Source organism: Pipra filicauda, unplaced genomic scaffold (genome assembly GCF_003945595.2).
Source record: "Pipra filicauda isolate LSUMZ 115617 unplaced genomic scaffold, ASM394559v2 scaffold270_size1042834_pilon, whole genome shotgun sequence".
NCBI lineage: Eukaryota > Metazoa > Chordata > Aves > Passeriformes > Pipridae > Pipra > Pipra filicauda.
The window spans coordinates 388,058-413,368 of NW_024104388.1; the positions used below are offsets into that span (position 1 = coordinate 388,058).

General features: G+C 36.3%; 1 protein-coding gene across 3 annotated transcripts in view; it reads left to right on the plus strand.

The window, feature by feature from the left end:
* DIAPH2 (diaphanous related formin 2) overlaps nt 1-25,311 on the plus strand; it is a 199,569-nt gene that overhangs the window by 46,320 nt on the left and 127,938 nt on the right. For all 3 annotated transcript variants that reach the window (XM_027740737.2, XM_027740739.2, XM_027740740.2), the window contains 2 exons: nt 20,574-20,675; nt 22,219-22,313. In XM_027740737.2, the coding sequence (XP_027596538.1) occupies nt 20,574-20,675; nt 22,219-22,313 (197 nt within the window). The remainder of the gene's footprint in view (nt 1-20,573; nt 20,676-22,218; nt 22,314-25,311) is intronic.

Sequence of the window (25,311 nt, forward strand, 5' to 3'; positions counted from 1 at the left end):
ATATGTATATATAAATCAGTAATAACTTACTCAGGAGCTCATGGGGAAGCCCAACAAATTAGAGTCCAAGAAGTGGTGAATAGTGAAAGAATGAATTCCTGATTTAGCAACAAATCTCTTTTCCATTCATCAACAGTTACGATACTTCAGGGTTGTGTAGTTCTTAAAGGTGGATGGAATCAGATGTATCAAGTGGTCATAAGCCAAATAAGCAAACACACAGTTTTGAATATGCTGCTTTGTCATAACTGTGTTTTTCATAACACAGATACACAGTCTCTCCACTTGTGGCTCATATTCTTTTCAGTAGTCACTGAATTTGAACCATTAGCATTCTGCTTTTACAATGCACTTTAGGCCACTTTCTGGTGTAAATGTTCAGATATTTCATGCAGTAATACAAAAGCATCATCTGCAGTAATTTAACACTTTCTTCCATATCAAAGTTTGATCAATTCTTGGTTTATAGTGCTGCAGTTAAAATGATGTGGAGTTGGTCACTTGTTTTAGTATGTCAGGAAGACCTTTAAGAGAAACAATGCCTGGCAGCAGATGTCACTCACAACAGCATGAGCCCCTTCTTAAGGAAAATGATAAACTTCTGCCTTGAGCTGAATTTCTTCATCAGAAATTGGAAGCAATGTTTCTGAATTCCTGAAAAGCTTCTTTGTTAAAAATACTGAAAAAACCTTGAAATTTTGACATAGTTGTCATTTTCTTGTGAGAAGAAATTCTTGTTGATATAGTTGCACAGTTCTGAAACCAGGAAAAACAGAAATTCTCTAAGTAGCTTGCTGTAGTGATAGCCTTGCAGATATTTTTCCTGTTCTTCCTTGTGTTGTTCTCAGTTAATGGTTGTAGAAAATAAGATGCCATAACAAAAGCTGCAAATTAAAAATGTTACTGCATGTTACCCAGGATATGAAAATCTTACTGGGCTGACTCATAGAGACAGACAGTGTTGTCTGTCTTTGAGTTCAAGTTTTTCTTGAAACTTGAAAACCTGCTAGAAGTCAAAAAGAATCTCGAGAGCATTCAGTTGCAGTGCAGGCCCAAAAAATTGCATTCCAGAAGCAACTTTTTTTCCTGCAACTGCTGTCTGCAAAGGGAAATATGGGATACTGTTCACCATTCTTCTTCACCTTTTGCCTTAAGAGTCACAGGCAGCTCAGTAATCCCCCAGATACCTATTTGAAGTGTGATCCAGGATCAAATTTCTCTTCTGCTTAATCCTATTTTTTGGTGTGCTCTCCTAGTACATTACAGGAGAAGGATAGAAAGACAGCTAGAAATGCATTTTATATACTCAAGAGCACAGTCAGCATGTAAAACAAATAAATGAATGAGTGGAAGAAAACTGACAATTGCCAAAAGCAATTGTGATGACTTAGTGTTTACTCTCTTGTATTTCATGGCATTTTGGAATACCAGTGGGAATAGTCACTGAACTAAAAGGAATAGCATATACACTTATTAAAAATTTGTAATTCCAGGTACATTGCAGCACTGAAATTTGATTAAAACTCTGGATTCTATTAATGATTCTTTGGCACAATGAGAACAAAACTTTGTGTTTTTTTCTCATCTAACATAGTATTGTTTTAAGATACTCCAGAAATAATTTAATGTTGGTTATCTCTACACTGTGAGCTGTCATGCTGTTTGAGTGCTGCCTGTGTTCAAGGAATGCAGCCAGAGCTGTAGGGAAATGGTACTTTTGGAGAGAAATATTCTAACGAAGTTGAACAAGAATTTATACTTAGTATCTTAATCTCTTGTGGTTATACATCTCAGGAAGCTTGGGCTACTGCTTTCTGGTAGAGTTGGGGTGTGTATGCTTGCAGTTCTGTAGAATAACTTAAAAACCACATCAACTAAAATTAACTGTTTAAAACATTAGTGTTCTTGGCAAGAACCTATTTAAAGCAAGTCTTTAAAATAATTTAAGCAGGTCATGTTATGTTGTGCAGCTGGAGCATCCTTTTATCAGACTTTGTTTTTGTCCCTTAATTGACTTAAAATTTTATCTCTGGTCACCACTGTGAGGGATAAGAACAGCAGCAGCAGTGTCATGTCTGCGATGCTTTGTGGAATAAGATGTCAAAAAGCTCCCTATGTTGCTGTTTAATTTTTGTTACATTAAATACAAGTGGAGTTGTGTGGTGAAGTGTTTGCTAATAGGTAAAACTAAAGGACTGAAATGTTATGACTCTGTAGACAACTTGTGACACATCATATGCTTGAGGCCTGAGATAACTTTGCAGAGATGTGACAATACTTAATGTATGGGGCCTGCTGCAATCAAAATCACTTCTCACTGTTTGATTGATAGTCTAATTGCAGAACACTGCAAAGCAAGTTAATGCCTTCTCCCTAAAGGATCATGTTAATTTCTGGCTCTTGTAATTTAGGTTGTGTATTTTGCCAGTCAAGAATGATAGTAGTGCTCTGAAGAAATTAATTATGTGTACAGTAGATCTGTAAAGGTAGTAATTAGTACATAATAGTCTGTAACTACTGGGATTGTTCCAGTACAGAATTCATTATCCATCCAACTTGCCTCAAGGGAAAACTTCTCGATCAGGATTCTCTTGCTTCTTTATGATTAGACTTTTAAAATACAATTCAACAATAATTTTGATATGTTTTCAAAATTGAAGTAAGGTCTTAATAGCTGAGTTGTGTTGTTCACATTATGGGAGTCTGAGTGAGAAAGGATAATAGAAAAATACAAACTTTTATGTAAGCTATAATTGAACTAAACATGAACAAAATACTTTTTAAAAGGTATTGACAGTTTATTTCTGCTAGTAGATCATTGACTAGAAACTTCTGTTTGCATCTGTTGAGGAGTATCTTATCAAGACTTCCTTCAGTTCTGGTAAAATTTCTACGTGTTTTCCTTTCCTGCCTCAAAATGCTTGGATGTCTACATTCTAATTAAAGTGAATCATTAAGACTCAAGCTGCAGTAGTCTTTTGATTGCCACCTACTTTCTGTGGGTACATGGCATTTGAGGTCTAAATGCCAGCTTTCATGGAGCAGTGAATTAAAGGCTGGTATGTAGGTGGGCTGCTATTCCCACCCACTTCCAGCTTTTATTTGCCCTTGCTTGCAGCATCCACAGGAACACCTTATTGTACCTTATATTTTCCATTGTTAAGAAAACATGCCAGAAAGTTTGAACAACTTACCTGTTCAGTATTTGAAATTATTCTTCTTCCCCAAAATCTTCTATAGTACAGCAAAATGAAAGGCATAATTATGTATATTTTAGTTTCTTCACATGTGTTGAACAAATCCGTGTTTTTTTGTTAGGGTTTAATTAAAACAACCCTTCTGGTTTGAACACACTTCGTTGATACTAATAACATGTTAATTCTGTAATATCCATGTGCAAGTTGATAGTGTAATCTTACCCATTAGCATCATGCAGATGTTAGTGTTACATTCACATGTGGAATACTCACCTTCAGTGCGTTTTCTTTGAGACCCTGTTGCTGTTCCTCCTTGAGCCACTAAAATGTTCACTGCAGTTTGTCTTTGAACCTTACTGTGCCTTCTTATTTTAATTGTACAAGGGACCTTTATACAAGAAGGGAATGTAGAACCTGGCTAGGAAGGGCATTTTACAGCAGTGTCTTGTGTCCTACGTTTGATATAAAGCAGGATGATTTTTTGAACTCATGAAGAAAGCAGTGTATAAATTTGTTCCTCCGTGAAAACACCCATTCTTAAAGGATAGTGTGTTATTTTGTGGTTAGTTGGTTAGTTTAGTGTTGTTTTTTTTTTAATTTCTAGAGTAATGTATTGTTGTGGTTTAACACTTATACTATTTTAATCTATGCCTCTACCAGATAATGAGGAGTGCACAGAGTTAGACAGGCTGGTTTTAAAGTGGTGATGCATTTTCTTTCTGTTCCTTCCCTTGCCCTTCCTAATTAACAGGTATGTCTTTCTGGCATGAATTTTATTTTTAACCCCCTCTGTGACCAGTTAATCTGCTGAAGCAGATAATCCTCTTCCTGTGATCAGAATGAAGGTGTTATCTTCAAACATCTTATTGAAATAATTAAGTTTGCATGCATTAAGTGCAGCTTTCAAGTTTTCATTCTGCCATTGCAGTGGTGCAATATTTCAAGATTGATTCTACGTCTGTGCAGCGTTTCTCTGTGGATATTACAAAGCTTACATTCACTGTTATTCCTGACTGACAAATGACATTACAGAAGGTGCATCATTCTTCATCAGCCCTTCTTTCTAGCTTGGCATAATAACATTTTTAGTGGGGAGAAAAGTTCTGTTTCACTTACTTTTCAGGTATTTCAAAATAATCACATAAGTAACAGCCAAAGAATGAGGTCAGTGCACCATTAAACTTGAAGGAAAACTCTTTGCATTCACTTCCATTTGTTACTTTTTAACAAAAAGATCAGCAATTAGTACTTTTAAAAAATGGCTCTAATTTGGTATGCTGAGAAGCCCAGATCAAATTCATCAGAGAACTTAAATGTTAGCAGGCTTTTAAAGGTCTCAGAATTGGCCAAATTTCCTTTACCACAGCTCTATTTGTACGTGTAAGACACCAAGATTCAGTTTAATTACAGAAATCTCTACTGTTAAGCACAGATATATTGCACTACTTCAACTACCTACACTGCTTTGCCAACAAAAAAAAGACAGAAAAACCTATGAGCTCATTATGTATTTGCTTCTGGATTGTAAACTGCAGGTGGCTCCCTTGGTCTTCCGATTAATTCAGGCAATGTGTGTTTGTTTGCTTTCCCTCCTCTCCCTCTCCTTTGCAAACATGTGGGAATCCAAAGCAGATGAAGATACAGCTTTGCAGTTTAGGCTCTGGAAGTTTTTGTGTGTCTTAGAGGAATTTCACTCAGATTGCACACTTAGGTCATCAGTCTTCAGATCTGTTTGACACAGGCGTGCAGCAGATTGGTTTGTTTTCATCTTTCAATGTATTTGAAATTGTTGTTTTTCAACAATGGAATAAATTCAAGTATCATAAAGAAGAAAGAGTGAGTTTGCCATTTTTCACTTTTTCCTTTCCTTATTCTTTGTATTTAGCCAATATGTAAACTGTCAAACTCGGGGATGGAAAAAAACTTTGCATGGTTTAAATGAACTGATGCCCACAATTATTACCATCCAGTATAGATTTATATATGTGTCTCTGTATTTTGATATATATCATATGCCTTTTCTGGTTTTTTGATGATCTTAGAGTTATTTATACAAAGAATTTAAATAAGAATATATTTCTTGATTAATGGAAAAAAAATTTGTATATTATTACCAACTAAAGAAAAGCTTTTCTGCCCAGAAGTGTCAGGGGCAATTTGGACCTGATAATGATACCCAGCCTTGATATGTTGAAAGTGTCAAGAAGAAAAAAAGAAAAGAAGAGGGGGAAGAAAGGCCACATGTGTTCTTTGTTTTCGGTTTTGCATCAGGTAGTGATGTTGAACTACACCAGTTGACTCTTAAAGAGTTAAACTTTATAAATAAACTTTCAGTAGTGATGCAGAGCAGCGGAGTTCCCAAACTGATCCTAGGAAGGATTCATGTAGTTTGGCTGCAGCTGGGCTATTGTTCAGGAGAATGGCAAATGAGGCCTCCCAAGAATTCCTTGCATGTATATTCCTGTGTCATTTTTTTTTTCATATGAGGAAGCCTCTGTGCAACTGGTGGCTGTTCATGGCACCTGCTCCTGTTGAAGGGAGTGTGTGTCTTTTATTTGAGGATCATCAGTGCCCATTTCATTCACCACATCACAAAAGGAATGAAATGGCATTCCAAAGGGGCCAAAACAAAGGAAGATTTCCAATTGGGAGGCAAAGTTTGTAAATTTTAGTTCTTAATATTTTATTTCAAATGGCATTTTGGCACACTCACCTTTCACTAACTTAATTCCTTTTCTATATCAAAGGCAGTTTGTAACATTGAGTTACAAAGAATATGTATTTTATTTTGAAAAAACATACTGTGTGCAATAGATGTCCTGTTGGTATGACCTACTAGTGATTGTACTACTTATTTGCTACAAGGACATCAGAAGCTAATTATTCACCCCCAAATTTGTGTTTAAAAACCACTGTAACAACAGAGTCTTTTACTTGCTTTGCTTGGGAGTGTCTGAGAGTTCTGTGTTGATTGCATTTGACACTAATTCTGTGTGATAAAGCACAGTGTTGTATGATGAAATGGGCAGATGGCATTGTTGTAAATATTACTGAGAATAAATGAAGACTTTCTTTTCATAAATTATTCTGATGATGCTGATATTTAGACCACAAGTTTTGTTTCTGGTGGTCTGATGTGAGGGAACAGTGATACTTTGTGAAGATTTTCCTTTTGAAACATACCAGAAGGATGAAACTTCTTTTTTCAGGTTTGACACTTGCTGGTTTGAGACTATAGAGTTGTTTTCATCATGTGACAGAAAATAAAGAATATCCCACATTAAAACAAATTAAATCTATTTAGACTTTCTCAGAAGTTAGGCTTAGTCTCAGTTGTGCAATTTTTGACTTGTTTTACTGTCTTGTTTTACTCTCAAATCTTATATGCTTTCAGAGTGATTGTACCATAGGGTTGGACAGATACAGGAATATCACTGGAGATCTCAGTCCCCATTACACTTTCATTATGTTTCTTAGGACTTTGCGTTTGTGGTAGCTTTGTGGTATATTTATAAGTGGGAAAAATAATGAGGGACAATTCTCCTAGATCTCCAGTTTGTTATTGCTGGAGTTTGCTCTCTCTATGTGTGCAACAGAGTTAGTATTTTTTCAGGGCATTGTTGTTCTACCAGAGGGTTTGGATTGAGAAATTTGGTTATTGTCTTAGTCAGCATTACGTAGAGAACTGCAATAGTTGCAGCGTCAGAAAATCAAATACAAACAGTCTGTATGGAAATTAAATTATATTCAGATTAAGAGACAGATGGGAAATAGTTTGAGGTCTGAGATATTTGAAAGCTGCTGTCTTTATTCATTGATTGCTTTGAGGAATAGCATAATGTATTGCACACAATTCCTGTAGAAATGGAGTTCATTTTCAGAATCAGCATTTTGTCTGTTCTGCATCCAGGTCAAATGCTCTAATGTGGAGGTGATTCCTTCAGTTTTAGTTTAATTGGCAGTGCTTAACCCTTTTGGAACTTCACTAGGACAAGTTAGTCTTCCCCACTGGAGGAGCAAGGATATGAAATAAATCCTGTGGGTTACTTAGTGACTGTAGTGGTTCTGCAGATACACACTGATTATCCACCTGCCTTTAGTACCACTTTCAGTGCTGAGTTTGTAAAGGCTCTTCCAAATTTGTGTGTGTTTGCTGCTGCAAAACCATTGTTTGTTTAAGAAATCTCTGGAACCAAAAGTGTTTCTGAAAAATATTAATAACGAAGCCCCTGCTGATCAGCTTTTCTGCAAGTTTAAATTAGTAATTTTGTCAAAAATCTTCAGCAGTACAATTTAAAGAGAATTTAAGTAGATTTGGAGTGAGAACAGCCACGTATTTTCTTAAAAGGGCTCTTTTAAGAGTCACAATGTTGTGATTGAGCTGTCTTAGTTATAATGTCTTATATTTTAGGTGGTAACTTACAGAGTTCATGTATTAATTTGTTATAACTGACTTCTAAGAATTTGAAAAGGAAAATCTTGAAGAGGAAAGGTGGAAGAGTTAGTTGTGGCTATAAAGAAAAGTCATGGGGAGGTGAACTCTCAAAGGCACTGGGTTTTTCCAGTTTTTCCTACAAAGGAAATTGGTGCCTTGTTTTGGTTTTTTTTCCTACATTTGGTGTCTCACAGATTCCCATTAAAGAAGAGTAAGAATCACTGCTTGTCATACACACACAAATGTGTGTCACCCACATACACACGCTCCAGAAGTTTGGAATTCAGTGTGATAACTCTGTTAGTAAATTCTGTACCTGCTGCTTGCCTTGTTTCTCTAAGAGAGATGGAGCTTTTGTTGGTATCAGCTTGATAAAATACAGCAGAGGAAGAAAGGCAGTTTCGTATTCCGAAATGTCTCTTTGAGTCTCAGTGATGCAGTGCTCAAATAAACTACAGCACATTTAACGAGGAACTGAGGACAGAGACACATGTACTCGGCATACCAGGGAAAGGGATTGTGTACAAAGACTAATTAGCATGAAATATGAATACATTCATGAAGGAGTCTTGATCTATAATGCTCTTACAGAGTGTATTTTTTCTACGAATTGGATAAAAAAGAAATTCAGAAGTTGAACTGAAAAAAGAATCTGTGTTGAACTGAAAAAAGAAGCGGGTTTTGTTTGTTTTTAAACAAATAAAGATCTATATTCCTGGAATAAAATCCCTTCTGTATGAATAAATAAAAATACTAGACTGAGAAGAATGCTTTCTCTGTTGTCAGAAAAAAATAACCCATAAAAGGTACTCTTCTTCAAGTATTTTTTTTCTTTTTGCAACTGCATTTTTTAATGTGAATTTCAGTTAGATACTATAAAAATATATTTAATTTCAAGATCACAACATGAAATGTTCCAAACCAGGTTGGATAGGGCTTGGACCAGCCTGGTCTAGTGAAAGGTGTCCCTGCCCATGGCAGCAGGTTGGAGCCATGTGCTATTTAGTGTCCCTTCCAACTCAAACCATTCTATGGTTCCATTCCATGTTTTTTACTGTAATGTTTGTTAGCTGAACTGTTAAGTTTTGGCAGTTTTCCTAAATTGTGGCTTCTCTTTCACATGTAAGAATTTCTATCTTTATATGTACATAAAGTACACTGATGATGAGTTGGAGGCGAATCACTTGTCACTTCCAGGCCTGTGTTCTACAGTTCTGTGCAAGATGGTTTTAAAACAATGTCTTTTGCCTTTTCCTGTGTTGTTTGTAGCTGTAAATATGTTTTCTGGAAACTTGCTCAATATTGGTAAAGGAAACTCCATATGTGGTTACTACTGGAAAGCTGAGTGTTGTAGTGCAGGTTCCTCAGCTGAAAGTTGGCCATGAATTTGTGACCCAAGTGAAGAAGGGGAAAAATAAAAAAGGTTAGAGGAAAGGATGGAGAACAGATCAGTTCCTTGCCAGGAGAGTTTGTACTCATTATTAAGTAGACTATGCACCTGTATTTCACTATCCTGAGAGCTTCCAGCAGAGTTCTAGGAATAACAGTGTATTTGTTTAAATAAATAAAACACCACCATAAAGAAAGATGTAGTTAGAAGAACTATTTAACAAGTAAGACCATAAATTTTGCTTATAAGTCTGAATTAAAGGCATGTTCTCTGCATCTTGCAGCAGAACCATAGTTAGCACATAGTACACTTCTTCCTAAATGTACTTTCGATCAAATGAACTAGAATGTGGAATTTTTTCCTCTTGTAAAACTGACAAAATGTGTCGGAGTTGTGGTCTAGTTCCAGTTGTACACTGTGCTGACTTGCAATGATTCTGTATTTACAAAAAATGGTCCCCCTCCATGGGTTTTATGTTTTATGTGCAAAACTGTTTTTTCTTTCCTTGCTGCTGACCAGAAAAACCTAAAAAATGTCATCTGCTTTTGACATGGAACCTTTATGTGAGATGATAATTGTTTCAACTATAGTGCTTTTATAATGCTTTGAACAGAATATTCTGCCACTGCAACAATTTCTACCATATGTACATAGAGTAAGGATAATTTTGTTACCTAAATGGATAAAGGTTCTTTGGAGAAAGAGACATTTTAAAGCTATCTAAAGGATTAAAAGTTAACAATCATGCTATTAAGTTTCTGAATTCATTGAGAAATTACAAATAATAGGTACACAGGCATTAGCACAGATAAAAGCTGATAATTTTGTTGAGTTATTGAATTACTTGTTAATAATTTTAAAGGATGTAAAGTTGTAATTTCATCTCTCAATATTGTGTGACTGTTATGTGTCTTGTGCAATTGTGAGAAACTGAAACTTCTCTGAAACTTTATTCTTTCAGATACCTTTTTTTGTTCTGCAATGTGGTAATATAATTATTTTAAAATAGTACTGCAGAATAATTTCCCACAGAGAAGAGGCAGGTGACAAGAAATTTATGGCTTAAAGGCTTTCTAAAAGCAAAAAATCCCCATGATCAAAGTCAGTGTGGAATTATCATTAACTTGGATATTCTGAGTGGTAGTAAAAGAATAAGTTTTGAGGTTTTCCTTTTGACATTTTCATTGTTGCATTTAAGACACTTGGATCATTAGCACAGATATGCTGCCTTTTTTGTCAATCATTTTAGCCAAATTTTGCTTATGTTGGTAACATAAAGGTAAGCAGGTTGCACCTGCTAACTTTAGAATACAGTGTGGGTTCTGTCTCTGTATATTCTCAGAATGTGCTGAGGTGAACAGTGGAACCTGACAGTGTTGGTGAAGGTGAGAGACCGGTCGCTGTTTCTGAACTATTTTTAGTTGCTGCAATGCAAGAGGCTTAATTTAGTAGTACTCTGGTAGGTCCCCTAAGACTAATCCTGTAATGTGGAAGTAATTTATCTTGTATGTCTTAAAGGCAGATAATCATTGCCCATGTGTTCCATGGGCACCTGGGTGTTTGCAAAACACTTCAGGATACTTGGACCCCAAGAAAGCTTTTTCAAGGTAAATCCCTTAAAGGTGATAGTAACATACACAGCTATGTAGGGCTGTCTTGAGGCTGGCTGAGCCCTGTGTTTTATCTTCAGCAGGTGACTGAGAACAGATGCTTAGTAAAAAGGGTGTTTACATGTTTACACGTGTTAAAAGTCTGTCTCTTGATGTACGTAAAATCAATTAAACAATGATATTTCCAAGCTTCCAGCAGCTGACGTTTTATTTTTTACGCAGAGGTCACATCTTTACACATAGTCAAGTCTTCGTTGTATTTTGTCTTCAGTGAACTCATGATCTCTCAGCATTCATAACCTGTGCCATTGCTCTTCCCTTGTATTTCAAACAATTGTGTTGATTTCCAGTGTTTTAACCCTACTGCTTCTCATCTTCCTGGTTTGTTGTTTCCTTTTTCTGTCCTTGCAAGTCTCATTAATAACTAATTTATATATATTTTCTCTGTATCTTCAAAGGCCACAGAGGGGCAGACCAAAACTGTACATGATACACAGAAGACACACAGTAAGACATCAATGCTGGCCATTATCCAATAAGTGTCGGTGGATCTTACACCAGTTACTGAGTGAAACCTCAGAGTTTTGGTTCTCACCAAATGTCCCCATTACTGTTTGTTTTTCAGAGAGTTACATTAGTATTCCAGAAAGGTTTCACTGTCACAGAATATTGAAACTATTGGGATGACCTTAGATAGAGTGATCATTAGTCAGAATGATGGTGACAATGGGCAATGAATCTTCCCTGTGACAGCGTGGGCTGTGCTGGGGCCTGTTCCAAACAAGCCACTGCCCTCTGATGTGTCTGGTTAAAACCAAGTAATTCTGCTCTAAAGGCTGCAGTAGCCTTGTCACCAACATAGAGCTAAAACACTTGTGTTGGTGTACGGTTAGGTTGAAAGGGCTGCTTAGTATAGATTACATGCAACTAATTAGATTTGATACCATCTACCACAAGGCCACTATTTTGAACATTTGTTTGTGGAAGACTTATTTCTCAATGTTTTACAAATAGGAACTTTCATCCTTATTTATATTTATCAACTATCAAGACTGTGGTTACCATCAGCTTCACAGGGCACTGCATACTGGTTGTAGAAATTAATGGAAATCTATTAAGACACATAATTTTCCAATTATTTTTGTTAAGATCCTTTTACCCTGTTAAGTTCTGCTTTGGACCTGATGCCTAGGAAGGCATCCTTTTGAATCCTCCTGGCTTAATAAAACAATAAATACAAGCTAATTACCAATATTTTTTTCATACTCTAAATCAGTAGGAGTATAGAATTCTTTTTACTAAACAGTAAATCAAATTTCTTATGTACTAAGTCAATGGAAATTTAACATTGTGTATTTTACTGTAGGTCAGAGTGTATGGGTAGGATGTGCCACATAACACTCGAAAAACTACAGTAGATCTTGATGATGGTAAATGAGGAGTTTGGGAATTAGGTATGTCCAAGTGAAAGAATTTTTCATGTATGTTTATTTAAAACCTTGATGATAGAGAAATGCTTTAAGAAGGAAGAGGATACTGAAATATGCATTTGGAGATGTGTGTTTTACTTTAAGTTTAAATATTTTGTCAGGAGTTTTAAATGTCAAATATCACAGTGATAGACAAAATCAATTTATCATGTCATTTTCAGTAACATTTTAGTCTGCTCCATTAAACACTGATATCTATTTAACTTGACTGTGTAAAGGGATTTTTGGATCTTGGGATCTTTTTTTAGTTTCATTATTTGCAAAGTTCCTTTGGAAAATGTAATTCCCATAGATGTCTTTATTGGGGAAGATGAGCCTTTTACAGGCCTAATTAAGGCAAACAATAGGTGAACTCTTCATTTAAAAGATATTTATTTGTTAGACTTCTCATAGTAACAGCAGAAAATAAGTTTGTGGGAATCTTGATAAAATATGATAGCAGTTCTATGACTTGTAGTTTGATTTGTTATTTTTTTTTTCTGAGTCTTTTTTTTTTTACCTTTGGAAGTTGTATGGATAAAAGGTGTATCAGTTAGAATCTGGGAAATCATGACAGCTGTCCTGTCTCACAGTTCCATGGTGATGGTGGCCTGATGTCAGAGGAAAAAATATAACTGGGACATGTGACTGTTTAAATTAGAAGTGCTATTACAGGCAACATTTTATTTTCATAGGCAAATGTCTTCTCTGACCCACATAAAAACTTACTGTATTCGCTCTAAAATGGTTTGACCGGTCTCATTAGTCAAGCACTAATATATGGGCTGCAATGACCTGTGATGTCTCAATGCCCACCAAACCCACCAACCAGCATCTCTTGGGAGCTGATCCCAGCCCCTTCATGCGGAGGGTCACGTGTGTTGAAGTGGTGGCAATGGCCAAGGGAGGAATGGGATTGCACAATCCTGTGGCTTTCTTCCATATCAGTATTCATGGAGAAAATGGGAGAGAAGAGTTCATGGAAAAGGCTGCTGGCTTTTATTCCAGCTTCTTACTGCACATCTACAACACAGTAAATTAGGCCCATGGAGGATATTTTCAGTTTAATCCTTGTTTGCCTGCTGTTGTTTGATTTCTAATGTTCATCTGTATTTCTGTGGCCATTTGCATGTGATGAATTGTTAATATTTGCACTGTCTTACAGCAAAAGCAACATCTTTTGGATTGGTCTTTAGCAATAAGTAGAGGGTAGTTGTGGTTGTCTTTTGGATTTTTTTTTTGTGCCTTTTTAGTTTGTTTGTGTGTTTGGACTCTTTTGTTTTTTTTTAAATAAAGCATTTGTGGCCCAGACATCGACTTAATTTCAAGCTGTTGATAGAAAGCTGAAAGCCACCACAATACAGTTAATTAAGTCCACTTTAACTTTACAACTGCTGCACCAGTTCTTGCTGCAGATCTTCAGAGTGTGCTTGAAAATTACACTAGTTACAACAATTTTAGGGCAATTTTAGTAGAACAGAAATATTTCATGTTAAATTAATAGAAGTCATTAATTGTGGTGGTCAAATATAATAGCAATCAATTATAAGAATAAATAATAGGAGTGTAGATCCCCTACTATTTTTAAAAAAATCCCTAATTTGTAAAACTAAGTTATGATCTTTTTTCTTCTTCCACAGAGCATAATCTGTTGGGTTGATGCCACTTCCTTTAGCTTGATTACATTAATTAGGCAAAAAACATACAAGATTGCAAGAGGTTCCATGTTTTTTCCTCCCTGTTAGTTTTATTTTTTTTATCTTAAGAGCTCAAACTAAGATTCAGATCAATTCCTTGCTTGCTTTGTAATAATTATTTTTTTTGATGCTGTACCAGATATTTAGCTCTTCTGATTGCAGAAAGGACAGAGTGACAGCAGGAGTGCTTAATTAATTTTACTTCAGGAATTGGTAACTGAGTGATTTTAGGTGAACTGAAAAATGCCAGGTGGCACTGGGAATAAACATGAGATCCCACAGCTGCTGCCTGAATTGACAAGAGGCGTGTCTGGCATCTGTTAATGCTCTTGCATTTATCTCGGGATATTTGGGGAAATGCTTTGCTCATTGTCAAAGTTAGACACCAAATGACAGTGTGGAGACTATAAATGAATTTGGATACCAAACCAGTTTAATCTCAGTTTATGCAGTTCATCAGTTGCATGACCCATGTGTTCTGCGGGAAAGGTGATGTGATCGAGGAGAGAGTGGCTTCAGCTGTGTGAACTGTGGCACCTCCCAGAGCCCCCTCTCTGGGGTGCATTGGATATTTTCTGGTTTCATTGGATACAGGACTTGATGGAGAACACCTGCTTCGTCCCTACTCTGTTTAGCCTGCACTGCTGTCTTCTGACTTGCTGCCGGTGTCAGGGCTCTCTTGTTCAGGATGTTTCTTCCAGGTAACACGTGACAGGACAAGAGGAAGTGGCCTCAGGATGCACCAGGGGAGGTTTGGATTAGACATTAGGAAAATTTTCTTCATAGAAAGGGTAGTCAAGCATTGGAAAAAGCTGCTCCGGAAAGTAGTGGAGTCACCATCCCTGGAAGTGTTCAAAAAAACACGTGGATATAGCACTTGAGCACGTGGTTTAGTGGTGAACATGGTGGTGGTGCTGGATTGATGATTGGATTTGATGATCTTAGAGGGTTTTTAAAAATTCTATGATTGTATGGCCACTTCTGCACTTCTTGACAATCACCAGGTCTTTTGCATAGTTTGGCTTGAGCACACAGAACTTTGTCAGAGATCATTCTGCTGCCTGGAACAAGAGCTTGGACGTGTTTCATCTGCTTCACTGAAACAAGTGCTTAGTGGAAGCTCCCAGGCTAAACCTGAGAGCTGTGCTCCCTGCCCAGACCTTGGGCACTGCTGCAGCTCTCCCATGTGAGTGGAAATGATATGTCAGGGAGAGGGAAACACTCAGTGATGGTGTATTGGGGAGGAAAGAGAACAAGAGCAGATTAAACACTACGTTGTTTTACTTTTCTCCCTCTTCCCCCTTTCTTTGAATTTAATTTCCATTTTTGGGTGCCTCTAGAAATAACATGGAAATAAAAAACGATCAGTAGCATCCCAACATCATCAATTTAGCCAGCTTCAAGAAGTTTGATTATGTTGCAACAGAATTTACTGAACTTTTGTGCTACAAATTACTTTCTAAACCTTCAATGGCATTCGTAGGCCATTATTCCATTTTTCTACTAAGTTGTATCACATAGGGTTTTTTTGAGTGAACTCAGTGTAATTATTACTTTCAGCTGTTCAGCTCCACTGTTGTGGGTGTAGTTTACATCCCTTGCAACCATATGTACACTTAATTTTTTTATCCTCTACTTCTGTACTAACCATAGTTCTTTTCTCAGGTAAAGGGAATAACAAAGCAGTTAATTTCCTTTGTATATATACTTTTGCTGCCAAATACTAGTAAATGCAATTTGGAAACCCTTTGCCAGATGGAAATAAGATAAAATTACTCATTCATTTCCAATGACAATATAAGGATGTTTTTGTTCACTGTGTGTACAGTGTTGACAGAAATTGGGGATTAAGGCTAAGGTGAAGGCAGGTTAAAGCTAAGTTCACCTAAATCTCTGCTTTCTCCACACTGTAATTCCGTGTTCTCCTTTTTATCTCCCTTTAATTTTCATTCTCGTCAGATTCATGACTGACAGTTTTTGCTATTAATTCTTATTAAAATTATTTTTAAAAAAAGGAATTTTATGTGAACCGGACATTTCAGCTCATAGTAAAATGCTTTAACAGCTTCAATAGCATTAAATAAAATAATGTATATTTCTAAAAATTTGTCATGACCACTTTTAATGCCATTCAGGAGCTGAATTAATGAACAGGTGGGAAATGATAATTTTCAAGAACCATGTATCCTTACTCTTTTTGCTGTAGAAGTACAAAAGTACTGATGGTAGAATATTTTTCTTAATTAAGTCTCTAAAGTATTTCAACATGTTTTCCTATGTTCTATGCCATGATTATCATTAGTCTTGCTTAATGTGTTTTAAACTTCTATAATGTTTTGTTCAGTATACCCTAAATGGGTTCTGAGGGTTTCAAGCTGAGCACGTTCAGTGGGATTAAATGAGTTCCCAGCTGAAGGTCTCACTGAAGGGACACCCTCAAGCTGCACATGTGCTGGGTAATGTCAGATGAACAGCAAACAATCCCTTGCAGCACATTGCATCAGCTATTTCCTCCAACACTGATAAACAAATATGTTATTACTAACAAAATAGAACTCTAAGTTAGAAAAAAAAACAGTTATGTAATGTTGGTGTTTAGCTAAAGCTGGCACATGCTCTCCTTCGACTTTATCATGCTGACTCTCCTTCCTTTTCCCTCTTTTGTCTGCTTGAGGTAAATTATAAAGAAAAGTAAACCCAGCCAAAACCTTTTACAGGCCTAACTGGTGTGAGATAATTACATATTAGTGGCTATTTTGCCATTTCGATGACTGCTAATTGTTGTTTGGGGTTTTTTTTAATGCTCTCCTGATTCTTACTTCCTCCCAACTGAACAGGGAAATCACTTTAAACGACCAAGAGAAGAATTTTCTCCATTTCTCAGAAACAAAAAATCCACACCTGCATGTGTACCTGTTTGTGTGTGTGTACATATGTATTCCAAATACATATGTGAGTCCAAATATTCATCTACATAACTTTGTGTGAAATGGGATTAACCATCCTGGAGAAACACAGAGGTGTAGGGTAGGGGATTTAAAATTGCTTTGCATAAACACAGCAGATGTGCATGAGCTCTGTCTGTTATCCCAGACATGGTGATCTGAGGACAACCTGAGAGGCCCTTTGGAGTCTGAACTCTTCTGATACACATGCTGCTTTCCTGTGGGGATGAAACACTTGGACTTCTGGAATTCTCTACTGAGGATTTGGAAGGAGATATTTGTCACTGTTGCAAAGAGTGACTTGCTAGAGAACCTGGCCACTTCTTGCAGGATTCCTTCCAGGTCTCTTAATGCATGGGAGGACTGATAGAGACTTGATTAGTATGTTCTGGGAGGTTAAACAGTTGACTACGGAAGGCTGAATTTGGATCAAGCCTTACTTAAGGTGGGGAAAAAGCTTGTCTGAAAGAAGAAAAGCAAACTTCAGCAGGGCACTTGGATGTGAATGGCTCAGCAGGGAGTTGGGGAGGAACTGGACTCTGTGGAATAAGGCTTCAGAGCTGGAGAGCTGAACTCTTCTTTTTAGTGTTTTATTGCTTAGTCAGTTAGGGTCAGAAAGTAAGGAAGTTTCTCCTCTGCTATACCTTTGTTTATAAATATGACCATTTTTGTTATGGAAACTTGGGTACGATAGTCACCAGGTCTAGGTGCTGCCTGTAAAAACTTGGTTTAAAAAAAAAAAACTGATTTAGAATGAAGATCTAAGCCAGTACCATTATCAAAGTACTGTGATGAATAATGACAGCACTAAACTCAAGGTCTGTATGAAGTAATAGAGCTGCTTGAGCTTCCAGATTGATTTTTCAACTTGCTTTCCCGAACTACCTTGTGTTGTTTGCTGTAAAATCCTTCTTTCATCTCTCCCTCTGGTTCTGTGCTATGAAACCAAAATGTGTCTCATCTTTAAGCAGGAGCTTATGAAGGGAGAACCTGACAAAGGTCAGGATGTCGGTCAGCAATAGTCTATTGATTCTGAAAAGTATCAAGTATCTTTTTAATCAATTTAATTATTTTCCATAATTCTGTAATCCATAGCTCTGTCACAGTTGAGTCACTGCTGAAATGAACTGTGTGATCAGAGGGAGAGAGCCTCTGATAGTAGAGGGAGGAGCGTGGCTTTGTATAGCTCTGATGCTTCATGTCAGCTCAAGTGTGGGTCAGTGGTGGGGAAATTGTAGTAGTTGTCTAATCTAGAAATTTTAATAATGTCTCTTTCTGTCTATGAGTTTTGGGTTGGTAAGATTGGTGTTCATGCTATATTGTGACTTTATGCAGTCACATAAGCATCTAGTTCTAGTGTTTCTATGTTATTTGTGAATAGGCATGAAGTTAACGTTGAAGTCTCATGCATGGAAAGATAGGAACCTTTGGAAGGAACATCTTCTCTGAGCTTTTTCAAATATAAAAAAATTATTTTAATCCAGACATTTAATATTTAGAAAATGAATTATTTATAACTGATGATGTTATAACCCTTCAGGCTTAAGTAGGTAAGAGTAGCTGTAGTTTGTTATAAAACTTCTGAACAGGATGGTCTGTGTTCTAAGTGTGATTCCTAGTTGTACATCCACTAGAGGAGTGCACCTGGATACAGGCGAGGAGAGGTAATAAGGACAACTGGTTCTTTGCCATGTACAGGCAGAGTTCCTGTTGTGAATTGTGACACAGCCCATCCTCTGTGTGAGTATGAAATATCATGTGCTTAAACCCCAAACCACTTTTCCTCTTTTGATACTGTAGTAGCTGAATAATTTAAAACCTGTTTTAGGTTGGGCTCGTGTAACACCTTTGCCTTTGAACTCTTGCTCGCAGAGGTGTTTCTCTCGCTGTTTCTAATCGGGTTACATGATTTACAACAGTAGAAAGAAGGTTTCCTTTGTGTGGGGTTGACATTTGGTAACAAAAACATTTGTTCCTCTTGTTTTCTTTTTAGTTTTGTTGCCTCTGCAGTTTTGCAAGCCCCAAGACTGAGGTGATTACACACTGAAATGTGTGTGTTTATTGTCATAGCTGGTTACACAGCAGGTTTGTCTTTGAGGTTCCCAACTACTGTGACAAGTCCAGTGCTTTTTGAGTGGGCTGTGGGGGTGTGCGTTGCTCAGCACTTTAAAGACTCAGTCATATATGGAGATCTGGAGGGTTTAATTCTTAAATGGATCGAGTTTGGAATAGGTCATTGATCTTCTTGAATAAATTCTCTCACCTGTCTCAGCAGACACAAATCCAGGTTTTGTAGTACCTCCTGTTGATATAACACAGCTCATAATGTTTGTTGCCTTCTCATGGGACAACTAATTTTTCACTCTCGGGTGGTTTTTTGTTTGTGTTGTTGAGTACCTGGTCTTATTTCCTTGTTTAATTGAGAACAATTAGTGATAAGGGTCTGATTACTTGATGTAGTGTCACTTTAGGATTTTAAATGGCAGCTCATTATAGGGTCAGTGCAGGTGGCAATTTCGAGGATTATCTGGTGATTTGTAGCTCTGCTTTTACAAATACCAAGCCAGCTGGTCATGTTAGGATTGCAGAGAAATGGCAGGGCAAGAGGAGAGCAAGTGTTGTTTTCTTGTTGAATCATCTTTTCTGTTTAGCTTTCCCTGCTTTAAGCTCTTCAGTGGTAGCTGGGAATGAGGGAACTATCTGGTACTGGCTTAGTTAGCTCTGGTATGAAAATGCCCAAGGTAAACTAATTATTCAGTGGTATAAACCCAATAGAATTGCTTTGTGCCAGATGCTTTACAAGTAGTGACGTGTGTAAGGAGACAAATATCTGTTTTCTAAGTTCTACTTTTTTTTTTATTATTAAAGAGGACGAAACTGAGGTTTTATGTTATTCTTCACACTAAAAACAAATATCTTTTCTTAGGAGATCCCTGTAATGAAACCCATGATAGCTCATTATAGTACAAGAGAAGACAGTGCTCAGAGAAGAAAACTGTGTTTAGTCTGCTTGAAACTTCCTTTTAATTTGATTTTCCAATTTTTTAGTTACTTTTGAATGACTTAAAATATTCATTAAGTTCAATTACTGTTAAGCGCATTTAGATTCTATTCCTTCAGTGCCAAATATGTTACGTGATATTGAAAAGGATATAAATCCTTGTTAATGGGTTTACTTAATTAATGCTTAAGAAAATTCTGTGAAAATTGACTAATTTAAATTATGCTAAAAATCAGCTTATATTTCAGGTACTTCAGTTCCACATTTCTATGTAATTTCAAGTGCTGAATATAAGGCTAGTGATCATTGCTAATTTAAAAGAAATCAATTAAAAGGTATGCTATTGTCTTAGTTGGTTTTGCTCTTTACCACTGACAGTATAAATAATTAGTCAAAACATACCTTTGTTCGCTGTGATAAATATCAAATGATTAATGTTGTTGGTTTGGGATGAAGAAATTATTAATATTATTAATATATCAACAGAGGGCACTCGTGTGCTTTGAAGTAACACCAAGTCCCTGCATTTTTAAAAGTGCTTGGAATAAATTGGAGCTGAAGTAAAATTTTGTGGGTTAAAATATTTATATATTATTTGATAGTGCTTGAGAAAATTGGTCATTGTCATATTTTTATTTCATGCTCCTTCTACTTTTGGAAATTTGCTTTGTGTCTTTTGGTGTTTTACAGTAGGTTGAGGGAGTACAGTCAGTTTGCCTTGAACTGATTCTAAAAGATGCTTTATTATGGCTTTCTAATGGATTTTCTTTTAGCTAAGATTGAACAGTTGTAATAATGAATCAGAATTTAATAAATACCTTTTTTCCAGCCAAAAAGCCAGTAGAAGAATCGGAAGAAAAGAAAGCAGCTCAGTCAAAGAAAAAGATCAAAGAATTAAGAGTTTTGGATGGAAAATCCGCACAAAATTTATGTAAGTGATGTGAAATGCATTAGGTCAATATCTAATTAGCACATACACACATGATTGTTCCTAATTTTTCTTGGGCCATTGTTTCTTTCTAAAAACTACTGATTTAAAACGAGTCTTAAATTCAGAAGTGTTTAAACACATCTGTTTTGAATTCACTGTACAACTTGGGAAAAATTAAAAAAAGTAAAATGGAAAAATGATTTAGACTTAATTGGTAATGAACTGTATTGTTTTTATAAATTGATTTTTTCATTAATTCTTTTGGACTAAAAGTGTAATTAAATGATGATCACTAGTTTGGGAAAGGTACAGTGTGGATAGGTTTTGTGGTTGGGGTGGAGAAGCCATTCCTCTGTCCTTTCTGGTCAGAGTAATGGAGAAACAGAGCTTGGTGGAGGTTAGAATTTTAAAGAGAAAAATATTATCAAATAGGGTAACTTAGGTGCAAATCCTACTACTATAAATTGTAAGGAAAACAGCCCCTTTCATTTAACTTGCTTCTTCTCTCTTTAATTATGGAAGGAAATCAATCATTAAGAGTAGTAGATTCTTTTTATTGCAATTAGAAATGCCATAAAATGTCACTAGTCCAAATATGCCTGTGGCAAATAAGTCTGTAAAACCAAATCTGTGCTTTTTTTTATTACCAAACCCGTGAGCACATTTTCTTAAGCAGAAAATCAACTATGACACAACTGATATAAAACTTCAAGTTTTGAAAACATGGATGCAGGATAATTAGCCATAGCAGTTAGGCTGAATGTAGAGCACTTTATATTAAAGTGTTAAGCTAATCTATCTGTGTTTAATACTTTATAGTTTATTGAATGGGGCTCTTTTGAGATTTCATAACATTCTGAGTTCAAATTGCTTTGAGAACTCCCCCTCTGAAGGCTTTGCACTATATGAGGCTGGATGTGGCACTCAGTGCCATGGTCTAGTAACCACGGTGGTAGTGGATCAAGGGTTGGACTTGATGATCTCAGAGGTCCCTTCCAACCCAGCTGATTCTATGACTCTATGTTGTCTCTTGTAAAAGTTGAGCTATCCTAAAAAGTGGTAGAGTTAAGGCATTTTTTCTTTCTTTGTCCAGCTCTTCATCAGCCTTTTGACGTGGAATTTTTTGTAGAATATCATAAATATCATTTATCCAATTGTAAATATAGTACAGCTATTCATACATGGTTATGAAAGCAAAAATAATAATAAATCAAGTCTTCTAGTGGCTGAATAGGTGTGTTTCAGTAGTAATGTCTTTCATAAAGATCAGACTTTATTGCTAAGTAAGACTGCTAGTGAGCTACTGAGGCTGATTAAAAAGTTACAAGTGTTGTCATACTTTCATTTCTTAGAGAAGAAATTCATTATAAGTCAAATTACAGTAGTGTGCTTCATCTAGCATTTGTTTTATATAGGACACTTCTTAATTGTGAAACCTAATTTAGATGAAGATATGATTTTTGAGTTGCTAGAAATTAAGCTTGCCGTTTTATATCAATCTTTTTGACCTTTTTGATTCTAATTATGTATTACTGAATTGCAGCAATATTTTTGGGTTCTTTCCGTTTGCCTTATGAAGAAATAAAAAATATCATTTTAGAGGTTGATGAAGAGAAGCTGAGTGAATCCTTGATTCAGGTATGTGAAAATGTGTCTCTTTCATAGCTTGTTTTTTACATAAAAATGTGTGAAAGTATAGGAAATCAAGAGTAAGAGTAATGTAGAAGGTTATCAGCTACAGGTGTATCAGTTGTGATTACTGCTTCATTTATTTCACTTCTACTGTTGAATATGGTCACATGTAGCTGTAAAACTGTCTTTAAAATACCATTAACAGAAGCACCTTGCAATCTCCCACTTGATGAAGTTTCCCTTTCAGAAGGAAATCTCTGAGAATTCTGTTTTTTCAGCTTTGAAGACAAGCTGAAGAAGATGTAGGCTTCTTGTGGAAACAGCTCTGCAACAACTCTGCTTGTCTCTAGTGAGAGATGAAATTACCTGAATGTTTCAGGATACTGCTGCAACTCAAAAACCATCTGCCAATGAAACCTTCTCTCAGGCTGGTTTGCTCTCATTGTGAGCTCCAAGTCTCTCAGCTGGAGACAAGCAAGTGTGGAATACAGCTTCATTACATCACTCTCTGATTTGCTCACTGTAGGAGGGTCACAGCCCCTCATGATCTCTGGGGAACAACAGTACAACAGAGAAGCACGTAAAGCTTAGAAGCTGTAAAGATTTAGCACAGCAGTAATACTGGTGTTGAATTGTTTTATTTAATATCATACACAGATTCAGATTCTAGCTAACATACTGAGCTTCAGTTTATCCTTTCATCCTTCCCTATCTCCTGTTTGCACCTTTGTCCCATTGCCCCCGAGGTTTTTTTTTACGTTAATTTTTTTCTTTCGTTCTTGAATGTGTAAATTGGTTATTCCAGGGACATGAGTCTAAACTGAGTTGCCTCAGTACAGAGTCCTAATTTTATTTAGGACTCTTTTATTAATCAGGAATGTCAGATTTTGTGGTTAAGAAGCCTCCAGGTTTAGGAAAATCAAAAATCAAGGGTGAGGAAATAACCCCACCTTGGATAGCTGAAGTAGAGAGAAGATTCAGCTTGGTTATCTCTATGGCAAATGCAGCTCAATAAAGTAGCTAAACCAGTGGTAAGTCAGTGCTGTTTTGGTCACAAGTCACACTGACACCATATGGGCTGCTATGAAGTAAATTAACTTGGTCCCAGCCCAACCTCATACACTATAAAAATGGCAAATATGATTGCAAGGTGTATCAGGTCAAGGATTTCCAGTCGAGAGGATAATTTTTATGCTTTTGAATAGGGTACTTCCGAGACCTTATCTAAAATACTTGGTACATTTCTCAAAAATGAATTTAAAATAGAGAAGCTGAACTTAAAAACTACTTAAGATGATTGAGGGATAGAGAAACAGTCTGCAGAAGGAAGCAGGAAAGATTGGCTTGATTAGATCAGCAATATAAATAGCTGTGAGGGATGTGACTACGTTATAACCATATGGGGAGAGGAGTGATGTATGTAAGCACTGGGAAGAAAGATGAAGTTGCATAAGTAAAAGGTAATGTTATCACCAGAATAAATGTATGTGAGTTCATCATGAATGCAACTGTCTAGAAACTCAGCAGCCCATAATCTTCAGAAAATGAAGGCTTTGGAGATTGGTCCCTTTCTGAAGGGAATGGTGTGGCAGAGCCGCTTTCAATAGCAGGGAGATGCAACTGAGAACCTAGAAGAGATTCCTCTGTGTTTCAAGGGATATTCTTAGAAATATATTGGGGTAAATGGGCAGTATCATCTATTTTGTGTTCTGTCTATTCTGGTTTATTTTTATTTTAATCTTCAACTGAGCTATTAACTAATTTACCAGTTTAACAGTTTTCAATAGTACTGATTGGAAAAATTGTACAAAGCAAACCTCGCTTTCTCCCATGCCTAGCAAAACTCCTATGTGCTAAAAATGCATGTGTAGAAACTGCTTTAAGTATCAAAGTGGTGGAAATGAAATGGGTATGGCTTAATTGAGCAAATAGCAAAGTGTTTTTTTCAATTTTGCTTCTCAAGCCCTTGTTTTTTGCCACTTTTCAAAGTTATGGTGTAATACTTAGTAAAATAAATTGGATTCATGAGTTTGAGTAGCTGGTAGATTCTGTACTGTTGTACCTCTTCCTTGAGGACAATGCTCTAGGGAAAAATGTTTTCAATTGCTTTGAGGAATTCTCTTTGAGGGAGTAAGTTTTTGTAATCATACAGTTGTCAAACACCATGTTTATTCAGGGCATTGGGACAGTAAGTAGTGACTGATAGTTTCAGCCTTTTAATGTCAGCCTTAGATTCCTTTTTATGTTTATGTTAACTATTGTTATTTACCTTATTTTTATGTAAATCCATATCATCATGAATACATTATGAAATTGTTTCCTGAAGTATTGACAAGGATTTGAATATGTGGTCGCTGAAGGCTTTATCTTTATTTTCAGTTATTCAACGCATTTAATGAAAGTATATATATATACGTGTGTGTATCTATATATCTATCTAAAAAAGGAGCTGCAGTGTCAGTAGAGTGGGACATGAGTTTGGGTTAATAGAAAGGAAACATACTTAGGTTTAAGCACAAAGCTACAGCTCAGTTGTGTGACATGGAGGTGAATCTCTCTGCCATGTATATTGAACTCTGCTTCCTGGGACATTCAGCAGCTTCTAGTGTGAGTATAAAAATCTCTCTGTAACAGGGATGTTTTGTATGAGACTGCTTGTCATCTTTAGTTTTCTTTATGGAGGTGGGTGAATGTTTGACTCTTTCAGCTTGGAGAATTACATTTGCTATCACTTGCAGATTTGACAAATTAGACTGATGCTTCTCCAAGTTGTACCTTGATTTCTCCTTCAAGCCTTGGCAGAGTGATCAGTAATCAAATTCTCAACATGAATAAGGATATTGCAAGAGTGATGGCAAGATTGGTCTGTTCTAAAAATAAGACATCTGTACCTATAATAGTGCAGATTTTCTCCAATTAGGATTTTTATATCTGAAAAAAATATGCTTCTGCAGTGTTGGTTGCTTTTTTAACAGTCACATAATTCTTTTCCTATTGATGCTTG